The 23,521-nt window shown below is 37.7% G+C and overlaps 1 protein-coding gene across 3 annotated transcripts in view; it reads right to left on the minus strand.

Annotated features, from left to right (window-relative positions):
• The window catches only part of LOC141349056 (glypican-5-like), a 189,522-nt gene that overhangs the window by 24,818 nt on the left and 141,183 nt on the right, over positions 1-23,521 (minus strand). For 2 of the 3 annotated variants that reach the window (XM_073857318.1, XM_073857307.1), the window contains one exon: positions 16,342-16,474. In XM_073857318.1, the coding sequence (XP_073713419.1) occupies positions 16,342-16,474 (133 nt within the window). Of the gene's footprint in view, positions 1-16,071; positions 16,221-16,341; positions 16,475-23,521 lie in introns of those variants that run through there. The other variant, XM_073857313.1, reaches the window with a different exon arrangement.

A 23,521-nucleotide genomic window follows, 5' to 3' on the forward strand; every position in this document is an offset into this window, starting at 1 on the left:
GACCATTTTTTTTGTCAGAAAGAAATATTTATGGCCAGTAAAATTTCTGAATTTACCTGCCTTGAGCAGGTATGACAAAACATTGGACCATGGCAATATGTACTCTATTCGTTCCTTCTGTGATAGCCATTTCTACAGGCTACATTCACGCTGTCATTTACTGACAGGATGATGACGGCCTTCTGTTTGGAGACATCAGCGCAAGATTTTCTTTTTATCTTTTGATCGATCTTTGTGCCCATCAATGCCATGATCAAATAAATAAGGTTGTCATAGAAACTTGGCCTTTACTGCAATTAAAAGAGTGAGGCGGATCATATGTGAGTGAAAAGATAAGATGCATATGGAGTGGGTTGGTCTATCAGTTAGCTGGTGTCAATCACACGCTCCCTGTGCAGCCGACAGTCGCTCTGAGCTGAATGAAGCTGGTGAGGGTAAAATCGATATGAACGCCTTCAGTCAGTGACAGCGACAGCGTGAGAGAGAGACTGGTGTGTCACTAGTGATGTTTGAAGGTTGTAGGTGAAGGAGACCTTAAGCAAACACATAGACTCATGCACACACACAGAGCTGCTTTTTTGTGATGGCTGCTGTCTTGATGTTAAAGTTGTTTGGCTGCTAACAAATTCACCTGTCGCATCATGAGAAAGAGAAATAAAGGTAGGGTATACTGTTGCAGTATGTACTTCAAAGGTCCCTGTGATCCAGAAACATCCTGTTAACAATGGTCAAGACTGAGAACGCTGACTTTTTCCATGTTTAAGTGCTATAATTGGGTCCCAGTAACTTAGTTTTGGTAAACCATTCTCTGCAAACATGTGAAAAAATAGGTCATCCCCTTGTGATGTCAGAAAGGGATAATACCGCCCATTAATCTGCAATATCCAACCATGGCACTGCCATTTAGTGCAGAGAGAGAGAGAAAAAGAGAAAATAATTGACAGCACAATTGAGTTTTAATTTCAACAAAACACCTTTATGGCGATCGGTGTTTGCATTTCATCAGCTCGTTTGCTTTTAAAGGACACACCCAGAAACAGCACATTTTTGCACACACCTACAAAGTGCCAATTTTAATATGTTATAATAAATGATCTATATGATATTTTGAGCTAAAACTTCACATACGCACTTTGGGGACACCAAAGATTTATTTTACATCTTAAAGTCTTGTGAAATGTCCCCTTTAAATGTGTGAGGTCTACCCATTAAAAAAAAATTATATTTAGTTTTTATGATTTTAGCCTTTAACTTACAGGATTATACAGAGAGGCATGACAGTAAAAGGAGAGAGAAAAGGTTAAAGGGATAGTTCACCCAAAAATGAAAATTATGTTATCATTTACTCACTGTCATGTTGTTACAAACCTGTATAAATTTCATTGTTCTGACTAACACAAAGGACTATATTTTGAGAAATGTTTGTAATCAAACCATTTGTGAGCCCCATTCACATACTATCATTTTTTCCTACTGTGGAAGGGAATGGAGCTCATGTTACAAACATTCATCAAAATATCTTCCTTTGTGTTCATCAGAACAATGAAATTTATACAGGTTTATAACAACATGAGAGTGAGAAATTATGACAGAATTTTTTTTTAATTTATTTTTATTATCCATTTTAAGGTCATGTTTGCTCTACACTTCTAGACAAAATGGTCAAAATATTTACCCTAGCTGTCACAGGTGCAGTACACTTCAAAGAGGTCCTAATATGTACTATTAAGAACAGATATGTATACATTTGATACCAATATGTATCTTTGGCACTAATAAACACTCTTTACTGTAGGTCCAAAGCTGTACTTTTTTAATTAGAATTTTTTTCTAAATTCATTCATTTTAGATGCATCTGAAAGTTCAATAAATAAGATTGTTATTGATGTATGGTTTGTTAGGATAGGACAATATTTGGCAGATATACAACCATTTGAAAATCTGAAATCTGAGGGTGCAATAAAATCAAAATATTGAGAAAATCGCCTTTAAAGTGTCCAAATTAAGTCCTTACACTCTAAGAAAGGATGTGTCAATGTTTACACATTTTTCTTTTTTTGTGTTATGCTATTTAAAACCCCATGTGTCATTTTGTGTTGATTTTGTGTTCAAATAAATAAAAGTGACAACAAGATGTGTTAAAACAACACAAAATGTGTCACATTAAACGTTTTGTCCTTAACTAGACACAAAATGTGTTGTTTTAACACAACCGTTTTAAGAGTGAAGCAACACATATGACTAATGACAAATATTTTTTTGATTTATTTACGGTAAGAAATGTAAAAATATATTTAACATGTATATAACATGATCTTTACTTTATATTCTAATGATTTTCGGCATAAAAATCTTGTAATTTTGACCCATACAATGTATTGATGGCTATTGCTACAAATATACTCATGCAACTTATGACTGGTTTTGTGATCCAGGGTCACAAATGTAAAAAAAAATCATGGGGGGGTCAAAGGTATTTTATGCATTCTGACTTATTAACACAGTTATAGAGTTGTTTCCACGTACTAAAGAAATGCAAAGTGTCAAAAAAGCAGTTAGACGTGTTACAGAGTATTTCTGTGCCAAATGCACCTCGCCAGGGTCCGTACAAGTTTCTGAAAGTTTTTTTCTATTACAGAAACTGCTGACATTTCAGGAGTACGCTATACGTATCACTTGTTTTTATGGGCACTTCCCCTGTAAAACCACGCCCACACGTCAATCAGCGGGAGAGCGAAAACCAAGGATGCTAAGTTACAGCCATCACTTCACAAGACAGCTTTATTTATCAAGACTCAACAATGGCACAGAATAGGTAAGAGTTCTGTGTTATGTATAAATTATATATTATATAAATGACTCGAACATGAAGTAAGTGAATCATAAGTTATCTAGTCACTGTTTTACATATAAAGTGTTGACTCGTCACTCACTCCTCCCGCAGCTCGTAACTCCTTTTTCCAAATGTTTACATACATTCAAGTTGTATACTAATATGCATACAGTATTGTTGGTCGTATTTAAAGGAGATTTTAATGACACTGAAAACTAACCCAATATTTCCATTGCCAACTGTTTGTTTCTACAAAATACAAAACCAGATGAGAACTTCTTCTCAAATGTGTAACCTGGTGTATCTTTACAATAATTCATTATTATAGCTTTGTAGACTATGCTTATTGTTGGCTTCTCTGGCAAAACTTTAAATGCTTTCTCAATGAATGAATGTAAATGAATAAAGGTAACTGTATAATACACTAAAAACAGAAAGACTCATCCGGCTTTCTCTTTGGTTTTCTACTCTTCATTTTTTAGCTTCACCAAAGTAACACAACTTCACCACACAGTCTCTTAAGTTCTGCTACTGCCACATAAGCCCCGGTTGCTAAGAGACCCGGAGGATTCCGGAATTCTCATGTGCCCGGTCCAAGCCCGCATCCATTGAGATGAGTTCCCAGCTTTGGTTACCGAGGGGCGAAAACTGGTATGAGAGGAGATAGAGACAAAAGCGGGAACTTTTGGCTAAAAACAGCCAACATCCATCTTCTTTCCATGGTCGCCAAATAGTCAGAGCCATAAACAAAAGAGAAAACAAAGCATGATCAGCAATAATGAGCTGTCTGAAATGGCCATCAGCCTTATTTTGGCCCCAGAAAGAAGTTAAGGCGGCTGAATAGCAAACAGACGGAAGACTCGGAGACTGGGGAGAGTTAAGAGAATAAGAAACGTTAACATTGATAGCTTGTTGAGTAGGTCTGTTTCGTGAAATCTCGCTTAAGAATAAAGTGTTGGCAGAGAAACCGTCCGTCCTCTGAGATCCATGTGTTGTAAGAGGAACAACAACATTTTAGTCATGGTGAATCTTTTAACGCAGTACATGCTTGAATAACATCCACAATTCACTGCATCACCAAAGTAAAAGTAAAAATGACATCTAATGATCATTCAATAGCAGTTTTACTGGCAGTGCACTTTTAGTTTTGGCTGGAGCTCATCAATGAATTCGTCAGAAGTTATAAATCAATAATGGAGCTGAAATAAATTTGGCAGCCGTTCCTGCGTAACACAAACAAACGTCCATAAACAAGAGATGCCCCCATTGCCACAGGAACATTAACACAAGGATTAAGAGTTTAAATAAAGATCAGCGTCGCTCACTCCGATGGCTGGCAGATCTGGTTTTCAGGTAAAATATTTATACTGTAGGTACAAAACTATACCGACAGGTTCACATGAATGTAAATGTAAATTACCCAAACAGGCCATGTTCCATGAAACAACATTCCCATCAACCAATCAGATTAGATTTAAGGCCTAATAAACAATTTTCGACTGAACTGACACATTTTATGTTTCAAGACAGAAAAAATTAACTATTCAACACAAATGTTTCTCATTTATTTATTTTTAATCTGATGGTATATTCTTAAATGTTTTAAATTACTTTTGTAGAGAAAAATGTGCTAACATACTCATTTCGGTAACACTTTACTTGAAGGGGGGTTCTTAAGACTGACATGACACCTTCATAATCATGACACGTGCTATGAACATAAAGTAGATTTTATGCACGTTTATGACAACTGTCATGAAGTGTCATTCGTTTAGTTATGTAATTTTTAATGCAAAGATGACATTGTTTGAGATGTCTTTGTTATGACAACTTGACATTACCAAGACAACATAACTGACCGCTTTTTACCAGTGATACAAATTGAATTTGTCGTTAAAATATCATTAAGTGTTAATACTTTATCATATAGTTTTATAACTGCATCATGAATATTTTTCTTGACCTCAGCTACAGTGGTACAAATATAATTTGTCATTAAAATGTCATTAAGTTTAATAGTCAAATAGTTTTATGACAGCATCATTAATATTTTGTTTACCTCAACTACAGTGGTACCAATATAATTTGTCATTAACATGTCATTAAGTGTTAATACTTTGTCAAATAGTTTTATAACAGCGTCATAAATATTTTTCTTGACCTCAACTACAGTGGTACAAATATAATTTGTCATTAAAATGTCATTACGTGTTAATACTTTGTCAAATAGTTTTATAACAGCTTCATAAATATTCTTCAGTTCATAATGTTTTTTTAAGTTCCCACCACGTGTTTAACAAATAAAATCAGTTCTTCAATAATAATAATAATAATAATAATAAGTCAAATTTATAAAAATATATTTTATTGCATTTGGAGACTGATTCACCTTAAATTAAATGAAAACAGTACAATAATGGGTTAAGCCATGCAGCATTGGGTCCATATTGCTGCAAAGTTAATTACATTAAATTAAAATGATTAAATGTTTTGTTCGTTTTTTCAACTATGTAAAAATACTTTAGAACCCTCTGTGTGAGGAAGAACGAGTTCTGTTAGCTGTCAGTTTTTTATGTATCGTGCAAATACATAAAGTTAAGTATAATATTTTGATGTGTCTGTTGCATTTTGTTAAGGTATTTATAATTATTTGACATAGTCTTAACACTTAAGGACATTTAAATGACAGTTTAATGTAATGTTAACCCATAAAGCTAGGTAGTTTCTTTAATTTGAGAATTATTCTGCTATGTCATGTTTATTACATATTTATGACAAGTTATTATGTATTGGTTTATGTCAAGTTGTCATAACAAAGACATCTCAAACAATGTCATCTTTGCATTAAAAATGACATAATTGAACAAATAACACTTAATGACAATCGTCATAAATGTGCATAAAATCTCCTTCATGTTCATGACACTTTTCATGTCATAATTATAAAGGTGTCATGACAGTCTTATGAGCACTCCTTCAAGTATAAACACTAGGGCTGTCAATAGATTAAAAAAATTAATCTAGAATAATCGCATGATTTCATGAGTTAACTGCGATTAATCGCAAATTAATCGCACATTTTTATCCATTCTAAATTTACCCTAATTTAACACTTTTCAGGTTTTTAATATTCTAATCATATATACATATATAGATGCTTTATGCAAATGTATGTTAACAACAGCCTGTTTACATTTTAACAGAATCACCAGCCATTGTTTTGTATAAGAATTTTCCTTTTAGAAGATTTTTCTTTCTCCATTTTTGTTTGCTGCTGCATCATTTGTGACATGTGCAGGCAAGTTGAGTCGGAATTAGCAAATTTTTTAAAAATAGTTGTTCATATTTTGACATTCTCTATTAAAACATAGAACAATGCATGATTTGTTGAAATATAACAAAATATGACAGAACTACACGTGTTTGAAGTTGAAAGAGTCAAATTACCACAAAAATTTCCACATCCATACATTATATTACCACATCAATACCTTAAAATCACTGGTAAAACTATTAGATTTAGCACACACAAAGCAAAAACATCATCAATGTATGTTCAACTTTTTTTCCTTTTGTTTGATTGACATTGAGACAGACTGCTTAAAATCTAAGTGATCTAATATAATGTTACACATCAGATATTTTTACCCAACAGTTAACCAAACATTTACTTAAAACATAACAGATTATAGAGCCTACCTGCGTGAATTCTTATCAAAACAGATATTTGTAAAACTGTAATTTTGTGTAGATGTCTATATATCCGGGTCGCGCACTCGCGCGTCTGTGTGCACGCGCTTCAGATATCAGTCAGTCAGCGTGAGGGGATCGCTTTTTAGTCTTGTCGCTCTTAATAACTCTTTAACATTAATCAGGTACCGAACTTTATCTCTCTTAATGACTATTTTAACATCAAGCAACTCCTGCAGTCTATTTTATAAGTCATGCATAAAAGCGAAACCAAAATGAATTGAGACGCATTTTTGTATTAGATTAAGCATTAGGAGGACGGTAACGTTACACCTCTCAGACGTATAAATAAAGATCATATCAGATGTCCAACGAGCATTTAGAGCATTGGATTTGGTAGAGAATTTGCTTAATGTTCTTATTTCTATGAAAACCTTTTACTCATTTAGAGAGAGTCACATTTGTCTGCGTCCCTGTTCATTCAACTATGGGCTGGACCAAGGGTCAAACAGAAATTGCGCGTTGCGTTAATCTCCGTTAAAAAAATTAGTGGCGTTAAAATGAATTTGCGTTAACGCGTTATTAACGCGTTAATTTTGACAGCCCTAATAAACACATTATAAATGTTAGAAATGTATTGCTGAAACATGTTACAAAGGAAAATCGTTAAACAGTTTTTCCCACATTTCTGTGTTCATAATTATTTGGGCGGAGTTAAAGCGGTGGCTCGATGATGCACTGGAGTCACCGTGCATGGCCCCGCCCCTAACAAAATCGCAAGCATTCATTCAGGTTGTAGCGGTGATTAAAAAGGACACGCCAGCATTTGAGAGCAGAGAATCCTGCCTGTTTTCCAAGATATTGATATTTTATTTACGAGGCGTTTTTCGTCATTCAAATTTGACTGGATGGTTAATACCACATTCTTCTGTAGTTTGACAAACTGAGAACATATTCAATATTAGACTTAACACACACTTTAAAATCAACTAGAAATAAAATACTGTGATAGCTATAAAATTAACCAAGTAAAGGTAACCAATAGCCTGCTTGGCCTAGATGATGTCAGATAAAAAACATAAGATAAGCAAACTGATGACTTGAATAAAACCAAGAAGGTCATGTATGATGAATTTTGGGATCATGTTGACTTTAAATTATAAACTAATCTTGCAAAAAGGAAAAAACAAGGCAATGCTGATGAATGTGACCACTTTTTGGTCTTATTATGATATGTGATACAGGTATCTGCCTTTCTTTGACATGAACATTACAGGACGAATCTAGCATGGCCAATGATAAAATACAGCTGAGGGGATGACCTGTCCACCATGATCATATCAAACAGTGACTTCATGATCTCAATGTTCAGCTTCTGTCCTGACACCCGCAGTGTGGAACACATCGGCAAATGAATGAACAACCCTGAGGTCAGAGGTCAAAGTGTTTAATCACACCGTGCCCATAGGGCTGATGCCATGGCCTTGTCAAACTCTTCCGCCATCAATTTAAATGCCTCGTCGTCATGACGACAGCACCACGGGGTAAAGGAACGAAGGTCAATGGAGAGGCATGCAACGGCATGCTTGTGAAATATTGACCTCGGCAAGAAACAGGATTCATGGATGAACATGTGATGGATCAGGGTATGATGTCACAGTGGGCATAATGATGAGAAGTAATACAAGAGTCCATTAAACTCTTAAAATAAAGGGATGCTATAAAAAGCTGTCTGGTTCCATTCAGACTATAAAAAGCTAAGAAAAAGGGATGGCATTTCTTAGTTAGATTAAATGGAAAGCAAATGGTGAATGGTTTCCTACTGTCTTTCTCGTAAATATTTCCATTCTTTCTTTTAAATCACAAGTGGATCTTAAATGAGAACTCAACCGTATCTCAAACTGGGTTCATATTTCCTAAGACACTAAAGCAAAAGTCACCTTATACATTAGTCATAGTCTCAAAGCCCCTGATGCTGTTCCTACAAGACAAAGGTCTCAAACATCTCCAGAACATCTGCACATCTCAACATAATCCAGCAAAACACCTTCTTCTGGCCCACAACACATCCAGAGCACCTATCCAAACACCAAACCCTTAGAAATGTGCGCCTTCTTCCAAAAGACAGCTGGAATGAAAACAGACAATATCGTTTGTGTTGCTTATTTCGTTTGGTCAGCAGGTTCGCTTCAGCATTGTGACCAGGTGCTAAAACACAAGATACCTTCAGCATGACCCCTCATGTTGATGTAGTTTTGAGGTAAATAAACAACAGAATTTTTTGTGTTAAACATGTTATTATAGTACAAGGATACGAGCACATGTGTGTCTGTTCGCTTACACGTTTACTATTAAGCACTGTATGTAAACAGGCAATGACAAAAAGAGAGAAAAGATAAGTTGGCATTGTCTTACAAAAACACCAATGTAGTTGCTATCAAAAGCAGACTGCCCTAAATAAGAAAAAAAATTATATCTCAATTATTTCTCCTAGATATTAATAAGGATTAAATGGAGAGCAAATGGAAACTTTTGCTTAAGTCTCTGTGTCTCCAATATTTCCTGACATAAAGATTCAAAAATCTCACAAATGTCTCCGTTAGAGTTTCAAAGGAGATGTCAACAACATGTTAACCCGGGTTCAGATTTGCCAAGTCTACAATCAAATTAATATTATTTAATATGAATAAAAATCCAATCACAAATCCAGATTACTTTACATTTACATTGTACATACATTTTACAGCCCCATACTTTTAAAGGACACATATTATGCAAAATCCACTTTCATATGGTTTTTGGAAATAAATGTGTGTTGCCAGTGTGTGAACACAACAACCATACAATGAAAAAAATCCATCCTTTCCTTTTTTAAATCCTATTAAACCAAAGCAAGCGCATTAGACATGCTGTTTTGATTCTCTTGTAAATATGACATCACACTGATTAAGCCCTGCCCACGCCCACTGACTGACAGTCCTGCATTATCATGGTTTCCGCCCTCAGTGAGTTGTACGCTGTCCGCTATATCTTAATAGTTAGATATTGTTGTCTCAGACTGTATTAATCAGATCTATTTTAACTGAAAGCACTCACTGTCTCTTTTAGTAAGAAAGTGAGGAGCTGTAGCTCATTTGCATTTAAAGGTACAGACACTAAAACAGCGTGTTCTTGCTTCAACCCACATAGGGACATTTTAAACATGCTATAATAAATGATCTGTGGGGTATTTTGAGCTGAAACTTCACAGACACATACTGGGCACACCTGAGACTTAAATTACATCTCAATTTAAATCTAAACTTAAGATTTAAGTCTTAAATTAAATTACATCTCAATTTAAATCTAAACTTAAGACATTCTTCTTTAACAAAGCATTCACATAAAATGTCCAGTAAATGTACTTTTCCCGCAGTAGTGATTTTGTCTAGAACAAAGCACTCACACACCTCATATGGGTAATACACTATTGCCGCAATAGTTAGCCTGTCTGGAACCGAGCTTACTTAAACAACCATAATGTATGACACTTGCATTACATGCGAATGGTCCCTACGCTAATAGAACTCTGTTTTTGTCTCCCTGTCTCGTCCTCGGCACAGAGGACAATGACACAAACAGACCCAGTTCCTGTTGCTGTGAAGGTCATCGCACCACTGATCTACTGGCTGTCCTCCATCGTGATGCCTAGCCGATGCCCGACCAACGACCACCGGCTAAACCAGTTTAATCCGCTTACCCGCTTCCTATCCCTACCGTATCTATATCTATATCTATATCTATATCTATATCTATATATATATACATATTAATCTCTCCCAAGGGTTTTTGTCCTTCTAGGATTTTTCCCACCGGGTTTTTTTCCTAGGGGGTTTTTAGTCCCAGGGAGAGTCAGCCAACTTTGGCTTAGCTTAGCACTTTACTGTATATGTAACACTATTAATACGCTTGCTTGTACGGTTTAACCTTAGCCGCTATGTTCTACTGCTTATATTATCTATTGATTTTCTGTGTTCTCCTTTACATCTACTCATGTAAAGCTGCTTTGCAACAATTAACATTTGTGAAAAGCGCTATATAAATAAAATTGAATTGAATTGAATTGAATTGAATCTTGTAAAAATGTATGCATTTAATGCATTTTAGCACTCACTTGTTTCTATTTGTATTTCTCCAAAGCAATTTTATAAGAAACATCCGAGACTAAGTTGATACTTAAATGAAAAAACTAAGAACGTAAATCTCCTGTGCTATAAAAGTGCAAACTAGGGATTTTATTGGCCAAAGCCAAATAAAAAAAACTCTGAATACCGAACATCCAAAAAAAATTTTTTTTATTTTCCTAGTTATTTTGCCAATTTTCTCACCACTGAAGTTACATTGTACTTTTTACTATATTTATTTCACATTATTTAACAATATTTTTTTCCAACAGTCATTATAGGGATTTTTACAAGAGATGACAGAGGAAAAAGCGCTCAATGAAGCAGTCTAATAATGTTACGGTACGTATAAACCGGATTGTGGAAATAAAATGAAGAACCCAAACGCAGAGGAATGTATGAAAAATATAACTGTATTTGAATAAACTGAACAAAACAAACCCACGTGGGGGTAAAACAGAATATGAAATAATAGCACTGTGTTGGAACACAAATCAGAAACTGAGAATTACGGGAACAGACACTGGAGTACATAAACACAGGATATACAACAACGCACGCACACCACACAGAGAACACAAGGGCATTATAAAGACACCACATCAATGGGGAACAGGTGAACATAATTAATCACTTAAGACATGATTAAATAATGGAGTAGGGTAAAAGTGACAAGACACTGGGAATACGTGTTACACAGATATGATGTGAATACACACGTATTCCCACATAAAACACTGCTGCCCTGGTCCTGCCCTCTGGATAATAACCAAGGTCAGGCAAGACCATGACAGCCACAAAACACTGGGAACACGTGTCACACAGATATGATGTGAACACACGTGTTCCCACGTACACACACTGCTGCCCTGACCTTGCCCACAGAACATAGACCTGATCTACACTAAGGTCTGGCAAGATCACGACAGCAACAAGACACCGGGAACATGTGGCAGCCACACACAGAATGTGATCCCACATGTCCCCACACAGAACATGATACTGCCACGGTCCTGTCAGATGCACTCAGACCTACATCTAGCACGGATGTCTGACAGGACCATGACAGTACCCCCCACTTAAAAGACGGATACAAGACGTCACAAACAAAAACAAACAAAAACATTAAACACGAGAAACGAAAGACTGCACAACAGAAGACAACCACGACAACAATACCACAAACAACAAGGGTAAACAAACATAGGTAACAAACGGATTGGGGTGATGTAACAAAAACAAAACATCATGAAGGGGTGGTGGGGCAATAACAGGGGAAAAAGAATGTCCAGAATGTGGAAACCGAGTCCAAAAATTCTGCTGAAAAGCAGAGGAATGACATGTCCCGGGTTGCGCAGTTGACTGCGCAGACGGCTGCGCCGGCGGGTGACGTGTCTCCGGCTGCACCGGCGGGTGACGTGTCTCCGGCTGCACCGGCGGGTGACGTGTCTCCGGCTGCACCGGCGGGTGACGTGTCTCCGGCTGCACCGGCGGGTGACGTGTCTCCGGCTGCACCGGCGGGTGACGTGTCTCCGGCTGCACCGGCGGGTGACGTGTCTCCGGCTGCACCGGCGGGTGACGTGTCTCCGGCTGCACCGGCGGGTGACGTGTCTCCGGCTGCACCGGCGGGTGACGTGTCTCCGGCTGCACCGGCGGGTGACGTGTCTCCGGCTGCACCGGCGGGTGACGTGTCTCCGGCTGCACCGGCGGGTGACGTGTCTCCGGCTGCACCGGCGGGTGACGTGTCTCCGGCTGCACCGGCGGGTGACGAGTCCCCGGCTGCACCGGCGTGTGACGAGTCCCCGGCTGCACCGGCGTGTGACGAGTCCCCGGCTGCACCGGCGTGTGACGAGTCCCCGGCTGCACCGGCGTGTGACGAGTCCCCGGCTGCACCGGCGTGTGACGAGTCTCCGGCTGCACCGGCGTGTGACGAGTCTCCGGCTGCACCGGCGTGTGACGAGTCTCCGGTTGTGCCGGTTCCGAAGCCCCCTTCGTCCTATTCCTTCTCCGTCTGGAGACTGGACGGACCTCTGGTGAAGGCGTGGTCTCCGGTGCCGAAGAGACGGGAGACGACCTCCCCAGTCTGACAGCCCCGGTCCAGATGGCTCTCGGGTTGGATTGAGTCTGGCGAGATTCAGCCGATCCGGGCGGTCGCCGCCTGGCATTACCTTCGGACCCGCATACGAGTGGGTCATAGAACTCGTAACCCGACTCGTATGCGGGGCGGGATCTCCTTCCCCGAATCGCCAGGCGGCTGCCAGCAAACATCCCTGCTGGGTTCAGTTTGGTGCGTGCGTTCTGTTACGGTACGTATAAACCGGATTGTGGAAATAAAATGAAGAACCCAAACGCAGAGGAATGTATGAAAAATATAACTGTATTTGAATAAACTGAACAAAACAAACCCACGTGGGGGTAAAACAGAATATGAAATAATAGCACTGTGTTGGAACACAAATCAGAAACTGAGAATTACGGGAACAGACACTGGAGTACATAAACACAGGATATACAACAACGCACGCACACCACACAGAGAACACAAGGGCATTATAAAGACACCACATCAATGGGGAACAGGTGAACATAATTAATCACTTAAGACATGATTACATAAGGGAGTAGGGTAAAAGTGACAAGACCCTGGGAATACGTGTTACACAGATATGATGTGAATACACACGTATTCCCACATAAAACACTGCTGCCCTGGTCCTGCCCTCTGGATAATAACCAAGGTCAGGCAAGACCATGACAGCCACAAAACACTGGGAACACGTGTCACACAGATATGATGTGAACACACGTGTTCCCACGTACACACACTGCTGCCCTGACCTTGCCCACAGAACATAGACCTGATCTACACTAAGGTCTGGCAAGATCACGACAGCAACAAGACACCGGGAACATGTGGCAGCCACACACAGAATGTGATCCCACATGCCCCCACACAGAACATGATACTGCCACGGTCCTGTCAGATGCACTCAGACCTACATCTAGCACGGATGTCTGACAGGACCATGACAAATAATGAGCTTATTGTTAATAAACGTTTTATTTTTCGTTTAATATAAGCGTGTTTGTGATTGTACGACTTAACTGGTTTTAGGAAGTTTTAATTACATAGTGCTGATGCTCTTCGTCATCCTAGGACATGAGATGAAGAGCTAAAGTCTCTCGTTCTCTGTGCATTCAAGCAGACAAATACTCAGGATCGCCTCCGGCGTGTCTTTATCATATTCTGTATGGTGTTTAGGATATCTTGATTTTAAATGATAAATGAAACGTGTAGTGCTGTATGTTTTTGCGACTTTTTTAGACACTTTACCAACATGTTTGCTGCATTTGCGTGTCTCTCACTCTGCGCTGGTTACTATCTGATTGTGCCATCAAACACCTCATTATTCGTAAAACTTCATTCTGCCTTTTCACTTTTCATTCGCTGCTATTTTCGGCCGAATAATTTCGGTTGCCGGACATTCGGCGCATCCCTAGTGGAAACTTAAAGGCAGAATAGGCAGGAATTATCTAAAAAACTTTTTTACAAATTTCTTTATATACCAATACATAATTAAAATGTAAGTACTTTGAAAAAGAGAGTATAAAACTCGAGTGTCTGTTGACCTCTCACGACGTTTTAAACACAGCTCATTTCTCCATTCGGGACAAAAAAACAAATGATTGGTTTGCGCAACTATCACTCTCTCTCGCGACCATGGCACCACCCCTGTTGCTATGGGATCTGCCCACACATGCGCACACCCGATTGATTTGAACGTGCAAGAGGCACTCTAGGAAGAGCACAAGTACGGCAGAGAAAGTGCATTCAGAACTCACAGTACCTGCGTATCCAGTCAGCGAAGGCAAACGAGGCAAACAAAGGAATAAACGAAGAAATCAAACAAGAGTAAATATCACGTTGCTTTTCCCCGAGTCGACGATGCGGTAGCAGTATTTTCTCCCCGGAGTGTAGTCCTCATCAGAGTCAACAATGCTTTCATCATGCAAAACACTGTATATGTTATAAATCTTCCACGAAATTCACCTTCATCACTGTGTAACTAATGGTAATGTATCAATGCAACCTGTTTTTAGCTTTGTCTTATAAATATAACTAGCTCGTTTGTTACCGAATCAAACAAAATATATTTTAAACTTTACCAGTATTGATATGCTAGCTTAATAGTGAGCACTTAAAGCTATCGTATTTGTTTATATTCATGGTGATAAAGTTAGGTGTATTATTACATGTGATTGTGACATGATGTTATTACATGCACCGCGCTCCTTCCTCTCCGCTCGTTTGGTAAATGCTTCTCCCAGCAGAGCCGGTCAGCGCCGCGCGTTCATGTGTTTTGGGGGCGTGGCTTTAGAAGAAACCCGGGGGGGTGGAGTGAATGGAAAAATTAGCTGTGTTTCAAAGGTCTACAGACACTCGATTTTTATACTTTCTTTTTCAGAGTACTTACATTTTACTTATGTATTGGTATATAAAGACAGTTTAAATAAATTTGGAAAAAAAAGTGTTTTAGACTTATTTAGGCTTAAAACTGCCTACTCTGCCTTTAAAGTAATAAGCTTTCCTCTGAGCTATCATTTAACAACAGTGTCTTTGCAAAGCCTGTGTTACATTCTGACAGATTCACACAACAATCTGCTCAAATCAATCTGAGTTTAATGTGATGAGATGAGGAAGATACTAGTTACTGAATCTTTCCCACTGTATATTACTGTAAAAGTACGGCAGGTAATTCAAACTCAATAATTTTTAATGATCAAAGAACTTTTGACAAGACTAATGCTACATGGTGAAAGGTATAAAGCCCATAATGTTTTGTAGCACCCGCAGGTGTTGTAAAAATAATCAATTGTTCAAACAAGTTGCTCATAGACTCTTTCCACAGGTCAGACAAACACACACTCCTGCCCCATTGTCAAATCCCAGACGAAGAAGTGTTTCTTTATGGTCAGGATACTATAAACGGCTCATCGGTGGCTTTGTGTATTAAGAGAACGCATTTTAACAGCAAACTTATTTCACATTTTACATTTAATGCTTATTTTGGATGTCCAAGGTAGACCGAATACAGATATAATCACTGCTATAAACTATATGTGTTGCTTGATGGATGGACATCATTCTTTAAATCTCTTCTTCTCACTTTTGCTCTCATTGACCTTGTCTTTTGTTTTTCTAGTCGGTGATGAAGTGTCCTCCTCTTGATGTGTAGCACCCTGAAGCTGTAACCGCAGATAAAGGTAAATGGGTGCGGGAAACAAAATGGCTGCCAGACGGCCCAGCGGGGTGATTTCGCAGACAAGTTAAGATCAGGTTTCAGAGTAATTGAAAAATACTACACAAGTCAGGTCCACTGTAAAAAGTTGGGTTACGCATTACAAAAGAGCAGAAAAATGTCGATGATGAAATGAGATAAAGCACTGCAGCACCTGTGGATGACACACAATCTCTCTGAACCCCTCAAGTGGTCTCTGTGATGAACGTTTGCCAGACATAACAAAGGCAAGCCCTAAAATCCAAACTGCTAACATTAATAAACAAAGCTAAGAGACCTCAAGCTTCATGAGAAACCCTAAACTAAAGGTTCCTTACGCACGACTATAAATTTGACTTTATGGGTGTGTACTCACTGGGCGTGGACGCTGTATTTCCAGAGCTCTCACAACCATCCTCATCATCACAGTCTCCACTGGTCTCCATAGTACTGCCGGTCTCATCCCAGGACGGACCCTGTCCCACACGGGGCATCACCTCCTGAATCTCCTATAGAGAAAAACACAACCCAACAACATTAAACTCAGATGCGTGTATTGATGTATCTAATTAAACAACTAAAGATTCAATCAATCCACTAACAGTGAATAATCAGGGCTGACAGCAATGAGCTGCTGGAACAAACAAATGAGAGTTTGCTGTTAAAAATAAATCACAGGTCAGCTTTATTGATTGTACTTCTCGGTCCAAATAGGTTTGTCAATGAGCAAGTGTAATTCCCAAACTACTTTAGTAGAGTTTAAGGCTTGCCAAAATTACGGTTTGCAAACTCCTGGTGGTTCATGAGGGGAATAGCAGGGGGTTTGTGAGTTGATGTTTAATTATAATAATTATATATATATATATATATATATATATATATATATATATATAATATTATAATATAACATATTATATTTAATACATTTTACATAAATAACTTTAAAATCAAAACAATCTGAATAACAAACTAAGAAAAAATATGTGAAGAGTTTAGTTGCAAAACGAGATAAATCCATTTTTTTAACATTTTTGTCAAAACATGTTTATTATTATGTTATCATGTTATTATTTTGTTTTATGGTGCTACTTAGCTGTATTTTGTAAGTTATGAAGGTTTAAATCAAAACAAACCAACTGCAGTTGCATTGAAATTAATTGGAATGCACAACCAAAAAACGAGATTTCTGAACAATTAAAAAAACGGTGGTTATCTCGTTTTGCAACGAAACTCTTCATATATAATTAATTTATTTTGTTTCCTAATGTCAAGTGACCGTTATACAACACTACAATATATCAGAAAAATGAGAACTCATGCAAAATAGACAGATGGGTTTTATGTACCAATAAATGAAAATTATCAGATGAAAATCATATAACAAGTAATAAAAACAATATATAAAATAATACTGATAAAAACTTTAAAACAGATGAAATAAAAAAAAATGAATTCATGCAAATGTGTCATTAAATTATTGAAATATTCACTTAAAATCTCAGGGGGTACTTCAAGTAAAAACTTTTAGGTCAAGGCGGTTCGGCTGACACAAAAAAGTGAAAAACGCCTGGTTTTTAGAAACCATATGTAGGAAACCTGAGCACTATTAAAAATATTTTTTTCAACAGTTACACATGAAAATGTAGTCAAATTATGTATGTTTTTATATATTTAGCATATTTGAACCTATGACAAGACCACAAATCTTTTTGTGAGAAAACAATGTGAAAAGGTTTTTGTAGATGGATAAAATTCATAGACACTATGTGACGCTGCACCACAAAACCAGTTATAATGGTCAATATTTGACACATCTGAATGCTGAATAAATAACCTTTTTATTGATTTATCGTTTGTTAGGATAGGACAATATTTGTTAATGCTAATAATAAATAATTTTTTGATATATTTATGGTAGGAAATGTACAAAATATCTTCATGCAACATGATCTTCACTTAATATCCTAATGATTTTTGGCATAAAAAGCAATAATTTTGACCCATACAATGAATTGTTGGCTATTGCTGCAAATGAAGAGTTTGGTTCCAAAACGCGATAAACGCCATTTTTGAAAAAAATTAGTTACTGCCAAAATCAATATTATATCAGGTCAGTAGTTAAAAGTAAATTCTTAATTTTACGCAAAATCCAATACCCGCCGTGATATTCTGTCATCTTTTCTCCCTTTTTTCCCAAAATGCGACAAACGCCACTCCTCCTCTTTTACAGAACGCAATAAATCCATTCCTGATATTACAGCCCACCGTTCACGCAATGTAAACAAACAATGGCGGCACACTGAGAACACGGACTCCTAGTGTTTTCCTCATCTACTTTGTACTTCGCGATCAACAAACAAAACAAAATTATACCTTAATTGCATTGCTAAACCTGTGATGGTTTTCTGTGACAGGAAAGAAACATAAGCCATCAACATCTAATAATTTCCGCGAGAGGCACTCGGTTGCTTGTTCTCCCGACAGCATCAAGCTTCTCATGCTAACACATTGACCCCAGAGGATCTTATGAAAAACTTTACATTATTTTACTCAAAGTCAACGAAAATCGAGCGGGACCAAAACATTTTACAGCTGATCGCTGTGAAAATGTAAAGAGACGTCGTCAAGGATAACCGCAGCAATGTGTTCTTAATATAACAAAGTAAGTTTTTTGGTTAATGCCATTATTGTTTATTTTTTAATCATTGTATACCACTACTCAACTAAATAAATATAAAATGGTAAAGATGAATGCACATTTATACATTGATTTAATAGATTTATAGCATTTTGAAATAAAAAACTGTGATGGATTTATTGCATTTTGTGGAAAAAATAATTCGTTTTTATAATAAATCTTTGAAAATCAAGTTATGGATTTGAATTTTTTATGTTTTTATAACCTAAAGATGCTATGTGAAAGTTTGTAACAGAAAATAGTGTTTTTCATCTTGTCACTTTCTTGGTATAGAAAACACGTTTTTACCGAAATTTGTCAAAATGGATTTATTGCGTTTTGGAACCAAACTCTTCAAATATACCCATGCTATGACTGGTTTGCGGTCCATGGTCACAAATAGTATCCTTGTTTTTATCTGATGTATGTGTACTACACTGTAAAAATAAAACTATAAAACAACAGCCCCATGTAAAGCATTCTGGGAACCAGAAATCCTCATCAACCTTTTTCCCGTCAGATTTTGGTTCCCAGAATGCTATGCATGAGATTTATTCTGTAAAGATAAAGATTTGTTCATGTTTAATGTTTATTTAACGTTGAACAAACTGCTGCCAGTAAATAACACTACAGTAAGGTACTGGCAAACATAAATTTATCTCAAAGGTCATCCTGAGGAGTTAAACTGAATAAGCATTTTATACCCAAATGTAAGTCGACACATAAATAGATTTTCTATTAAGGACTTTTACTGAACAATTACTGAAATCGGGCATCTGAATAATAATAATAAAGTGCTTTCGTATTTTTGTCTTTCTTGCAGTAAATATGTGGTTAACAACAATTATAGCATTAGAAATACTACTGCGACTAAAGTCTGCTGACATTGGCTTAACTTAGCACCCTCTTACATAGATTAAATTTTTACTACGCTCGTTACTATGGTTAATCTTAACCGCTGTATTCTGCTGTTTATCTTTTATTCTGTGTTTTTCCTGCATCTATTAATCTAAAGCTGCTTTGAAACAATTAAACAATTGTGAAAAGTGCTATATAAATAAATTGAATTGAATTAAAGACACATACCGCTGGATTAACCAGCACAAAAAAAAAAACGATTTGGTAATCATCGTCACTGTGGTTTAACACAGCTGTGACATTGGGTGCTGGACTAATAAATTTGTTAAGCATTGTACTGTATGTGTGTATATATATATATATATATATATATATATATATATATATATATATATATATATATATATATATATATATATATATATATGTAGCATTTCACCTCACAAAGCATATAGATGATGGTAATTGTAAACATCAGTGATAGTATTAAAAAGTATACCATGGTCCTCTGTAAGTATTTTGCATGATACTGAAAGATAACCAGAAGGTTAAAGCACATGTGTGGTCAGATCTGTGAAGACAGGGAATGTGACATTTCTAAATCAAGCTCTGAACACATTCAGCGCTGGGACCGGGCCAGAACTGCTTCGGATAAACTAGTTTAGCATAGCACAAGATATTTTAAACCATACACACTTACACTAATGTACAGTTTATTCGACTAAAAGTCTATAATCCTACTGAGTTTTTTTTTGGTCTTTCATTTAAACATGTACAAAATGTAAACTTACATTTATGCATTTGGCAGATACTTTAATACAAACAGCAAAACAACACTCATGTAACGGTAGCAGTTCATTTGTGTGACAATAGTATGTAGTGGACAGCGTACAACTCGCTGAGGGTGGAAACTATGGTAATGCGGGGCTGTAAGTGGGCGGGGCTTTATCAATGTGACCTCACATTGATAAGAGAATCAAAACAGCATGTCTAATGAGCCTGCTTTGGTTTAATGAGGATTAAAAAACAAGCAGCGGCTGAATTTTTTTTATCGTAGGGTGGTTGTTTTCCCACACTGCTAACACACAATGGGCCATATCTTGCACCCAGCGCAATTGACTTTGTCAGTGACGCATGTATCATTTCGTATTTTGCACCGGCGCACAGCGGGGTTTTCCCTCCACAGACGCACGTCGGCAAATTAGGGAATGAACTTGCGCTCCCTGGGCGGTTCAGCGCAAAAAAGGAGGCGTGCTCCGGCGCAAACCATCTCTTATGCTATTTTGCAGTTTCAAAAAACAATTGCGCTACTAACAAAAAAAAACTAGTCTAAAGTCAGTGGCGCGTTGCGCGTGGTTCATTATGCTATTTTAAGGGCGCATGCTTGACCATAATGTATAGCGTGCACAACGCGCATTGCTTATCTAATCTACACAGATGCAACAGTTATTTTTGCAAATCATTAATTGTTACAATAAAAAATATGAGATAAGGGAAATCAAATCATAAATTGTTACAATAAAAAATATTAATACATGAGATAAGGGAAATCATTGTGGTGAGCATTGTGGTGATAGTTTTTATTTATTTTGTGTGGCAGTGTTAAACAATTATCATGCAAATAACGATTAAAATATTTTCATACGTTTGTTGTGTGGCTGTATTATGTTTATTTTATCTAAAAAATAATTAAAATGTTTTCATAAGAAACCTTCATGTATGTGAACTTGATTTGTAAGTGTACTTTGGGGTTGGACCTTGCTTGCGTTTCTTGTGTCCGATTTCAAAGCCCCCAAACCCTTTCAGCGGTGAGGGTGGACGCAGCGATGTCCTCCTGTGTGCCCGGCGTGCCCGATTTATGCTGGCAAGCTTGGGATCCCCCCGTCTCCTGACATCATTGTAGTGCTTGGCGCAGCTGATGAGACAATTGCGGCTATTTCCTCTCACGCCTGTTTAACCTACACTGATTTGGGCGGGTTTCTCCTTTCACCATACAAAACAACTTCTCTGTCTTTGACTGCTCTTACAAGAACGTCGGTCTCCTCGGCTGTGAACCGCTCCTGGCGTGCGCCTGTCAAATCCGTCATAATAATAGCAACCCGCCATGGAACTTGCGCCCTTGCGTTTAAAGGGAATGTTGGATAGCGTTCTGATTGGTTTATTTGACGTTACGCCCAAACCACACCTATGAATAATGAACCTACTTCAGACCAACCCCTTATTGATTTGCGCCCGGCGCAAGACTTATTTCTCCCGCCGGGAAAATAGCAAAGGCGCCCAAGATCCGCCCACAAAGTCACTTGCGCATTGCGCTTCGGACTTGCGTTTCATATCGTTAAAATAGGGCCCATTATGTGTTAGGTGCTCTTTCATAAAAGTTTACATTTGGGTGAAACACTCAGCTCGTCAATGTCACTTCTCACTCAGCCATCCAATCACAGTGATGGAGGAATGGGACAAATATCACAACCAACTAACTGGCGCATTGTTTAACAAAAAAGTATTATTAAAGTATTATTGCAACCAAAGGGCTCTGCTGAAAAAAGCTGACAAGCGCCTACAGTCGGCGTCTGCCTGGCGTTTTCCTTTAGATTTCTAGCATAGTGTACAAGTATTCAAATCCACTGTAATATCATTTCACTCCAGATTTCCCAGTAATGGACTTTCAGCATTATAAGACAAAGCATTTGATTTTAATCTACCTCTACCTGTGGAGGAGTAAATGTCACAACACACTCCTATATGCAGTCCTTTAGAAGTCGCTTGGCACAAAAGTGCCCGGCGGGGAAATAAATGTCAATGTAAAGGTTGAACTTAGATGGCCTTTCAACCTTTGAGTCAGCACAATCAGAAGACGTCCGATTTCACAAACTTACCGTGACTTTTCACCTCATGCCCGAGGCTTATAAGTCAGCTCTACAGAGACATGATGCTATAGACAAATATAGGAGGTTAGCCGGGACAGACAGATAAATATACACTGTAGCTGATATCCATTGACAGAAATGACAACAGCATCATACACATGGCTGATCCCACACTGCTGGGGTTGCTAACTCTGTCCTGACGACGCACAAGAACGCCTTTTAAAAACAGAAACATGCAGATTGACGCAAACACGGCTGACCTGTATCCACCGTTGGCACTTGCAGCATGCGACTGCAGACAGCGTTTCAACATTGTTTGGAGTGCCCGTGTGTGCATTTGCATTTGTCGCTTGGCCTGATATGGAAGTGCTGATTTCCTTATTTTTAGACCGTTTCAGTTTTTTTCTGGAGATAATTTAATACTACATGACTCTTGCAATATAAGATGACTGATCATGTTGAAAGTGCAACAAAGATCATAGTCAGTGTGTAATATATCCCGTCTCGTGTGAACCCAAATCATTTCTATTTTAAATGCCTGAATTGAATGCATACGCATTAGTTGAGCTTGTCAATTGCTGGCAAAATGTCATTGTGTCTCTATGTGAAACTCTCAGTCATGTGTAAAGATGCTTTTCTCTATCCTGATCTCACACCTATTTCTGTCACCTAATTTATTAGCAGACACGCAGAACGCAGGTACGCAGAGATCTTTGCATTATAACATACTCTACCACACTATCAATAGACATAATAACCAGTCACACAGCCTGGTACAAATATAACTCACACAAACACATGCTCACCCCTGCTTTATTTTAACTTAATATAACAAAATGCAAACCAGGATCTGTTCGTTTGTTTTTGGAAAAACACAATAAATATTAAAAAATCCAAAAGAACAAGCTATAAACTTATTAAAGTCAGTCTTACTTGAGTTTATATTGCTTACAGGCGTTTATTAAAACATCTGCCAAATGCATAAATGTAATTTAAAGTCCCCATGAAATTAAGATTTTTTATTTTTTACTAAAATATTGCATTTTTTATTCATGTGCCTTCATAAACTTGAATCAAAATCTGAAAATGTTGTTCTGCCCTCTTGTGGCGATCCCTCTCTGATGATGTCAGCTAGACAGCTTGGGCGGAGCATC

This window comes from Misgurnus anguillicaudatus, chromosome 2 (genome assembly GCF_027580225.2).
Source record: "Misgurnus anguillicaudatus chromosome 2, ASM2758022v2, whole genome shotgun sequence".
NCBI lineage: Eukaryota > Metazoa > Chordata > Actinopteri > Cypriniformes > Cobitidae > Misgurnus > Misgurnus anguillicaudatus.